This window comes from Trachymyrmex septentrionalis, unplaced genomic scaffold (assembly GCF_001594115.1).
Source record: "Trachymyrmex septentrionalis isolate Tsep2-gDNA-1 unplaced genomic scaffold, Tsep1.0 scaffold86, whole genome shotgun sequence".
In the NCBI taxonomy this organism is placed as follows: domain Eukaryota; kingdom Metazoa; phylum Arthropoda; class Insecta; order Hymenoptera; family Formicidae; genus Trachymyrmex; species Trachymyrmex septentrionalis.
The window spans coordinates 1278783-1288946 of NW_017306049.1; the positions used below are offsets into that span (position 1 = coordinate 1278783).

The 10164-nt window shown below is 30.4% G+C and overlaps 1 protein-coding gene across 7 annotated transcripts in view; it reads left to right on the forward strand.

The window, feature by feature from the left end:
• The window catches only part of LOC108755186 (nuclear factor 1 X-type), a 316149-nt gene that overhangs the window by 62202 nt on the left and 243783 nt on the right, over positions 1 to 10164 (forward strand). For all 7 annotated transcript variants that reach the window (XM_018498052.1, XM_018498050.1, XM_018498056.1 and 4 more), the window contains one exon: positions 4577 to 4630. In XM_018498052.1, coding sequence (XP_018353554.1) covers positions 4577 to 4630 — 54 coding nt within the window. The remainder of the gene's footprint in view (positions 1 to 4576; positions 4631 to 10164) is intronic.

The window sequence follows — 10164 nt, forward strand, 5'->3', positions numbered from 1 at the left end:
GATTCTCAAAATATATCCATTTTTCATCACCTGTCACGATTCGATGGAGAAATGACTTTCTTTTGTATCTGTCGAGCAGCATTTCACAAGAGGTTTTTCGATTTTCTTGCTGTCTTTCATTCAGTTCATGCGGAACCCATTTTCCCACTTTCTGAATCTTTCCCATAGCTTTCAAACGAATGGAGATGGCTTTCTGCGTCACATTCAATTGATCCGCGAGTTCTTGTTGAGTTTGAGTATCATCTTCATCCAATAAGGCTTGCAATTCGTTGTCTGTGAACTTTTTCGGTGGTTTCCCACGCTCTTCGTTTCTCACGTCAAAAGCACCACTTTTGAATTTTTTGAACCACTCGAAACACTGTGTTTTACCAAGAGCATGTTCACCGTAAGCTTCGACAAGCATTCGATGCGATTCTGCAGCAGTTTTCTTCAAATGATAACAGAAAACCAATGCTGTCCGCAAATCGTAGTTCGTAGGCACAAAACTCGACATGTTTAAGGTTATAAAAAAATATACCGGTGTATGGAACTTGGGTTGTTGTGTGTTGGAAATCTTCGTCAGCTGTTAGAGAGAGATGATGGTGCTGCAGATACGGTCTTGCGGTCCTTAAACTGATAGCTAGTGCCATATATAGGGAAATTCCGGTTTCATACTTTTACACCTGGTACATATTTACCATTCTTATTCCTTAATAAAACTTTATAAACACATTTTATAAGTTATTATGTCATTATACATCTTATTTATAAGCATTATTTGTAAATTTTTTATAAGCCGTATATACCCTCCCCCTATGAATAGCCATATATCCCACTCCTATGGGGCAAAAATGCAAGGGTTTCAAAAAGTTTATTTTTTAATATGAAAAATAAATATTTCAGATTTCTAATATTTTTTTTCATAGTAGACAGTACAAAGTTTTTATTGTATACAAAGTTTTTATTTATATACATAGTTTGTTTACTATAAACATAGTAAATAATACTTAATAAATTAAGTTTTTGATAGATGCGGCGTATATACCGGAGTTACTCTCACTGATAAAATTTCTATGCTGTTTAGCCATCAGTTAGCTAATCATATTCTCAGTTAGTTGTTATTATTATTAGTTCTATTTTAGTATTTTTGTAAAATTATCTGTGATAAATAAGAGATCGCTTACTGTTATGTACATGCGCGACTATTTGATGGATTTGCAAGTGTGGAGTGACTTACTATTGGAGAGCGGGGAGGGGGATGGAAAAAATTTCTTAAGCCATATTTAATTCTCTAATTTCCCATCTAAGCAAATCTCACTCTAAGCGCAGCTCCGAGCTCGGAGCGGATTAGTGCTGCAGACTAAAGCCTGCACAGCGTGTATCTTTCTTCACTTTCTTTCTCCAAGTAACGACGCGACAAGCGAGCGAGATAGCGAAACAGTGAGCGAGACAGTAAGAGTGGAGAAGCTAGAAAAAACGTTGTGGCATTTGGGTTTCAGTCTGCAGTACTGTTGCCGACGGCAGTCCCGGCAGTCGCGAACGAAAACTCAAAGTAGATCAATAGACACAAGGCCTGTTCCTTTTAGCTGAACTTCTTACACGGTTTGTCTTTTCTCTTTTTCTTTCCAATGTGGAGGAAAAAAGAAGAAAAAAAAACCGTGCAAGAACTTTAATTAAAAAGGAGAGACCTGAAGCTTCAACGAGCACTGCAAGTAATGTCGAGTTTTCACTTAAATCTCAGGTCTTAGGTCAATTCAGGAGTATTCCATAACTTCACACCCATTTCGTCATCCATGATTATATAATAATAAATTGTGATACAAGTAAACAATATTTATAAAAAACATTCAAAATAAATATGTATAGACAAGCAAGCACTGCAAGCTTCTTGAAACACTAAAAAGTGCGAGACCAAGAAAATGCTGTACATAGCAGTTTTGGGGGAAAGATCTTAAAATGATATACCTTTTATATTATCTCTTATATGATTTAGAGATTTATTTTATTTTATATGATTTAGAGATTTACGAGATTTATCTTATATGATTTGATGGATCTCCAACGTAAGCTCCGTAAAAAAAAATTAATTAGATTATTATCTAAATTATTGATCTGAAAAATTGGGGTTTCAAGCTTTAAAATATTATATAAAAAAGAAATAGTGCTTGCAATTTTCTTATCGCAAATGGATATCTTCCCTTATAAAAATTTTTCATTATTTTTAGCCCGTTTTTAGCCCGCGCGAATGGTTAGCTTGAGTGGTAAAAACATGCATTTCACTCAATGAGTATGACTCCGTTTTTAGGTCACAAACAGAAATTTTTCCGTAAAAATGAGTGGTTAAAACGAATTGCATTTGTGTAGTACATGAGTATATACCGAGTATGTACCGAGTGGTAGAAATGTATTAAAATATAAAATGTATTTGTACAAAGTTTTATTAAGGAATAAGGATAAATATATAATATATAGGAAATAATAGATAATATTTCTAATCTTGCATATATTACAAGAGTTATGATACGAGGAGGTACGATATGTTTTATGTAATGCATTGAGTTTAATGTACTTAAGCCAATATATATATTTTATGCGTTTTGATATAATATAAGATATGATATAATATAAAGCCCATACGCAAAAAATATGTATGTTCCAAACAGGTGGAAGATGCAACAAGCTGAACGAAAAATGATAAGCACTTGTATTTTGTTGTAGTCCATTCTTTATCCCTCTACATTTATGTATCATCAAATAATCAAGTCTTTTGCACTCTTTACAATAATCATGTGAGTTACATATAACATGGTTGCGCTACTTATTACATTGACAAATCGATTCAATTAGCATAATAGTGTTACTAATATTACAGTAAAAAATTGAAGTTACGATATTAATATAATATGTATAAAGGCATATATAATAGATTGGTTGCTTGCAAATTATCTCCATTCCTTTTATTCTTTCTAATTTCTGTGACGTAAATCCTCGCGCGACGTAAATATCGGAGTTACCTTATTATAAGAATTCTTTTCCAATTTATTAGAGATTGTACGAAATATTAAAAAAAATATTAAAGTATGATACCTTTTTGATCGTTTAATTTAAAATTAAGATGTGATAATTAATAAACGATAAGTAAATGTATTAGTAAAGTGGAAAGTATTAACGTGTTCTCACTCTTCAGCTGAAATACGAGTATTAAAAACGGATAATCCACTAAAAAATACTCATAGCGGAAAAACGAGTATTGAAAATGGACAATTTATTAAAAAGTATTCATACGTATACTCATGTATACTCGTTATTGTACTTTCACGGTACACTTCGGGTGCTTGCGAGTGCAAAAAAGAGCTAAAAACGGACAAGAATGAGCTAAAAAAAAATGGGCTAAAAACGGTCTGTATAAGGTGCAAAAGCGGTGTAAAATTTTTATAAGAATTCTTTCTAGTCTCCATCAAGCCAAATATCTCAGTATTGTACAATATCCGTATATGAGTCAGTATTCACGTATATTTTCTTATAATATATTATTTCATATTTGTATACGTATTTCTTGTGTAATGTGCGTTATCGAAGCGAACAGTGTCGAATGAACATGTAGAGAAAATGTGCGCGCAAGCGCGTGACCATGCTTGCTGCTATATGCTCATTCTATAAATAAATAGGTAACAGACATCTTTAACGAGTACTCACACGCTTATACATTGATTTTCTTTCATGCTACTAAAAATATTGGAATATTTTTGCATTTATAAAATTTTTGTCGTATATTAATTGATTTTCGAATATTGAAGTGACACTTTCAAGTTGTTTTAAAAGAAACATTTTTGAAGTAAATATAAAAATTTTAAGTAAAAGTTGGATTTTATAAATATATTTCTATTTGTCTAAGAAATAAAGCAATCAACGATCTATGATTTTCAACAGTTTGTGATCTAGAAGCTTCAAGAACTAAGAAACTTTGTTACATCGCGATAAACTTTAATAAGATTTTTCTTATATTATTCTATTTATCAACAAAAACCATATATTTCAATAAATGTTTCCAAATTGATGTATTAGATTTCACACTCTTTGAAATATTAATATATAAATATTTGATTTTTTATGATATACTTGTGTCTTACACGCACACATGCATGCATATGTATTGGGAAAGAGTGCAAAAATACCTTCAAATATACTCAATATAATAGACCTTTTTTCACTTTTTAGTCTTTTCTTTTATTTTTGTTTATCTTTTGAAGTATGTACAATAAAACTAGAGTTTCTATCAGCCTAGTTCTTTATTCTTCTCAATTCTCGAGAAATCGCTGTAATTTCAGATCGTGCAGTATTTCGGTTATACGTTGCGTAACAAAATTTGCGTAAAACGCCGAGCAATAGTAAAAACGTTGAATATATGTTGTCAAAAGAAGTTTTATATAATTTTAATATTTTGATTATAAGGTTATCAAGTTTAATGTGTGACAAAATATACTTACATTATAAAAAAAGAAATAAAAAGGAATGAAATATGTTATTATCTATCATTGCAAATGAATTACCTTTTCGTTAAATAAGAGCATTTATAACGGTTATTTTTCTGTTATAGAAGTACTGAATGGCATCTGCAACGCTAGTAAGGAGGAGGACAGACGTCGTAAAGGTACCGACATAATTTTGTAATTCACATTTGCGTAATTATATCTATTTTGCTCGTCTTAAGAGACTAGCATGCACATTATGCGTTTTCAATTAATCATTACTTATTAGGGATGTATCAAATGATAATATCTGATATCGAATATTAAGAAAGAATGTAACATCGGTATCCGATATTCAATCGGATGTGTGGTAGGGTGATTATCCGGCCGGATGCTTTTTCCAAATATCCTTACGGAAAAGAAACTGCTAGTGTATGTGGTGATTACTGAAATTCGATAATGTCACTATACTGATAGTACTGATACGCAATAGTGTCACCACTGATACGCAATAGTGTCATTGCAGAGTATCGATCGTGTAACTTTTTCCCTAGAGCGAAAATGTAAAAATTTTTTGTATATATGTGTGTATGGATTCCCAGGTTAAACCGCCAAATTTAAAATATGAATTCACCTCAAAACAAAAATTTTCCTCTGGACGTATGCTCGCAAACGCTTCATTCAAGAGATTTCCGAAGTTATACAGATAACTGTAGGAATGAATAATTGAAATATCTTTTGTTTTTGTTTTGAAGCTCGAAAGTCATTGACAGGCTTTTGTTTGCAAAGCTATTAGTTCGTTGAATGCTTTTGTTGAATAGACTTATAATCATGCCTCGTACGTATTTTAATAGTGAATATGCCGATATGGTATATTTATATAGGTTTTGTGACGGAATTGCTGTTCGCCGTAAATATGCCGCAATATTTCCGAAGAAGATTGCCGTACAAATCAATATTCTCTTTAAGAGTCGACAAGAGTAACAAGTCAACTTATTTACACCTCATTTGTGATGCAGTTACATATCTGCACTCTATCATATATTGTAGAAGAAATATTTTGCCATGAAACTCATTTTGGCTTATATTTTACGAAATTACGAAGTCTATTAAAGAACCAAATTTTGTAATTTAATTTTTAAAAATATTTTAATGAATAAAATAATATATTCCTTATTTACGATGTAGATACTTGTTTTTATGCTGATATTTTATTTCCAAGAAGTAATATTACGTCATAAAATCTTTTTGGTTTTTTTTTTATGAAGTTGCGAAGGCGCGTACAGAGCCAGATTTTGCAAATTGATTCTTAAAAATTTTTTAATAATAAAATTATGTGCATCTTAACTGCACTGTAGTATATATAGTACATGAGATAAAATATCAGAATAAATTTTTATTTCGCTTTAAAAAAAAATCGCTCTGTACAAGCCTTCAGGAGCTTTTTTGATCACAAATATCACAATTAAAACGTTATCCAGTATTTTAGCCATAATTTCAGCGTAAAGAAATTCATCTTCAACTAAAGGTCTCCATTGTCAACCCTTAACATTTCAACAACTGAAGAAAACTAAGTCATTTAATATGGTTCCCCGGCCTGATGGAGTTTTTGCACCACTGTAAAATGAAAGAAGAACAGCCATCATATTGCAGCATTTCGATCAAAATCCATCAATAAGTATCCGAAGATCTGATTCTGCGTTAGGAATTTCATTAGTTATGGAAGACACTTTTAACCGATGGACGTCATCCACCATCTTCAACATTTATTACCAGCTAATATGCCACTCAGGAGAGCATTTTGCGATTGGTTTTTAAATCAAACAGATAACGAACCACAATTTTTACAAAACATTTCGTGGCCAGATCATATTTACCAGGCAAGGTATTCTCAATCAAAGAAATAATCATGTTTGGTCACATGAGAATCCTCGAGCAATCTATGAACAATATTTCCAACACGGTTTTCAATGTAATGTATGGTTAGGAATAATGAGTAATATTTCAATCGGATTCCATTTTCAGCTCATTTGAATGCGAATGGATTTCTCGCATTTTTGAACAATGAACTTTATGATCTTTTGAAAAACATTTTTTTGAATATGATAATGAATTCCTGGTTTCAATTGGATGGCTGTCCTCCACCATGGCAGAGGTTCTCGACAGTGGCTTAATATTAATTTTCCCGGAACATGGATCAGTCTTGCTGGATCTGTGGCCTGGCCTCTGCGTTCACCGGATTTAACACTATTAGATTTTTTTGCATAATATACTCTTAAGCAAAAAGTATATGCAGTGCCTGTTAATGACCTTCAATCATTAAAACGAAGAATGTGCAAGCGTGCAAAGAAATTACAGACGTATCATGTCAGTCAGCTACTCGTTTTCCTATTGATAGATGTAATAATATGCTTGCCTCCGAACTGGAGGTTATCATTTTGAACAAAACATTTTATAATAAAATTTTGATTATTGTAAAGTAATAAAGAGCATAGACTTTATTTCGACATTATTTCGAAATTATTTATTCCTACAGTTCTGCATAATTTCAGAAGTAAATATCTCTTGAACAAAGCATTTGCGAACATACGTCCAGAGGAAAATTTTTGTTTGTTTTACAGTTCTAAATTCATATTTTAAGTTTGGCGGTTTAATCCGGGAACATTCTGCACATAAAATTTTTACTTTTCACGTTTCCATTCTAGGGAAAAAGTTACGTGATTGCTACTCTGAATTATAGTAATGCTACTGGTGTTTAACACTATTAATAATATAATACTATCACTGCTAGTGTACACTATTAGATTCAATAGAGTTTACGGTCTCTATTTCATTTTTGCGCTTTTATCATACAATAAAATATTTTTCAAGCCTATTGATTGGTTATAGAATAGAGAAATTTGAAGATTTCTCTGTTTTGCACACATTTGTTGTATACGACAAAAATGCACAAGTGAAATAGTATCCTGTTAACACTATTATGATCCTATAGTAATACTACTCCTGTAGTAATATTGGGTGCTATTCCAGTAGGCACTACTATTTTCACTACTGTGTTTGCTACTGTGGTCTACTAGTAGTGCCCAGCGCTACTAATAGTGACATTATTAATATTTAGCTCTACTGTATTCTTATTATATTATTAACAGAATATTTAGTAACATGGCGTATTTTCATTCAATATATTAATTGCATTTAATATAAAAAAATCGTTATTGTAGTAAAAAATACATATATACCATTAGAGCATTTAGTTATTATAATATTTCCACATGCAGGGACAATATTTTACAGTATTATTAAAAGCGAGTTATTATTATAGATATTTTAAATATAGAATTTCATACTTATCATATGCACACAAAAATACAAATTCATTTCTTCACTGAGAAAAATATCCAGGTTTTTTCCGATCATAATGATCGGATTATTTTTTCAAAAAGTAAGAAACGTATTTCTGATTATTTTGATCAGACAAAAAATCCGATCACATTTAATCGGAAATAAATTCATTGGAGTGTGTGTGTCTGACGAGAAATATTCGTTACCTTTTGAACGGACTATTCGACACATTATGTCCGATGAAGTACCTATACGCATATATTTTTTATCAGATAACGTTAACTGATCAAATTATACACAGTTGAATAAACAAGTATTAATCATTTAACATGTAAATTTTTATATAAGAAAAAGATTTACTTATAAGAATGTGGATTACTTTTTCTTCAACTTTCGTAGTTTCAAGTACTGTTTTTATATCTTGAGAAATTTTATCGTCACACTTCTTATCGATACTTCAATGATATTACAGTATATGCAGCCAAGAATAAGAACGAATGTGTAATAAAAATTAAGTAGATATTCACGCTAGAGATACATGCTCGCTTGACTTCAACATGAAAATAATGGCAGAGAAAACTAATCAGCACTTAGTTTCTTTAATATGATTAATTTCTACACTTAGATTTAGCGAAAAATTAAAGGTAAGAACGAATATATAAGAAGATAAAGAATCACTAAGCTAACTGATTAATTTTCTCTGCTGAACGCAACCAATGTCATCAGCCTAGAGAGCCTATGGAAACAGTCGTCGATTACCAACTATATATGACAAACTATTCTGTGATTGGCCAGCTTTCCAATTGATCGGATATCAAACTTGATCAGATAAAATACTCTCTTTTATTTGTTTAAGTTTAATATCCAATCAAGTTGAAGATTTATCCTATAATATTTTAACGGATAGGCATATGACGATTCATGTTCCGGTCGGAAATTACATTTCGTTGGATAAAAGTGTTTGTCACTTTATCGGATAACCTGAATCCGATCGAAATTGATCGGAGAAAGCACTAGAACGGTTATTTCCGATCAAAAATACTGGACATTTTTCTCAGTGCTGGTCGAAAAATTTTGTTAAAATCTTATAGAAATTTTGTTGAAATTGATATTTCAACGAAAATACTGAAAATTTGTTGAAATTTCACTGAAATTTCGTTGAATGTGAATTATTCAGCAAGAATATTGAAAAATTATCAAAATTTAACTGAAATTTCTCTGTAAGTTTGTGGAAATTTTTACTGAAATTTGTTGAAATTTCTTTGAAATTTGTTTAAAATTTTTCTGAAGTTTTTATGGAAGTGATTTTTTATAAAAACTCTTGAAAAAATCATTGAATTTTAACCGAAAGTGTTTGGAAAATTTTGCTGAAGATTTATTGAAATTTTCCGGAATATGATTTAAATTTCGCTAAAAGTAATTTTTTCAACAAAAATACTAAAAAATTGCTGAAATTACATTGAAATTTCTTTACAAATTTGTCCAAAAATTTGTCAAAAAATTTGATATTTCTCTAAAAATATATTAAATATTTTTTAACATTTTGCTAAAAGCATTGCAAAATTATTACAAATACACAAAAATTAGTTTTTATGCATTTTTTTACGTAAATCGTTTTAATATGTATGAGAAGACAATATGATATTAATATGTTTTCGTTAATAGATCGTACAATTATATTAAATATTAATTTTTTTTCATACATACATGTTTCATCTTTTTCACATCTTTACTGAAGGTTTATTGATCTCAGATACATTATAACTATATATCTATTAGCATTATAGATGTTCGTGGATCATCGAGTGAGCAGTTTCCATACGATCGCAGACGCCAAGCTATATTGGGGTACAACTTAGGATAAGTGACCGCTTGGGAATGCTATGAAATTAATTATCGAATTCAGAGGGAATGTTTTTTTATCTTAATTTTATCGTGTGGAATATGATACTAATCAATAATACTTATTTTAACAATAAAATTGGATTAATTAATTTTATTTTTTTGAAATTTCAGCGAAAAATTCGCAGTAGTAATGACACTATTCAGCACTATCAGTACTATAGTATAGTAGTATAGCAGTGCAATAGTGGTTGAATATTGTATTTTCTACTAGACTACTATATTACTGCAGTACTGCAGTTGTAATCAGTAGTTTCTTTTCGTAAGGGCATCCGATATAAATTTTCCGAAGTTCCAAAAAAAAGAAAGCAAGTAAAAAATAACAATAATAATTTTTTTTTATCTTTTTAACGTGAAAATAAAAAGAGAGAAAATGAACTGTGCAAAAATTCAGTTGAAAAAAATAAAATTTTACATTAATGACACAAACTTTAAATAAAATTTTAGTAATATATATATATATAGTATATAT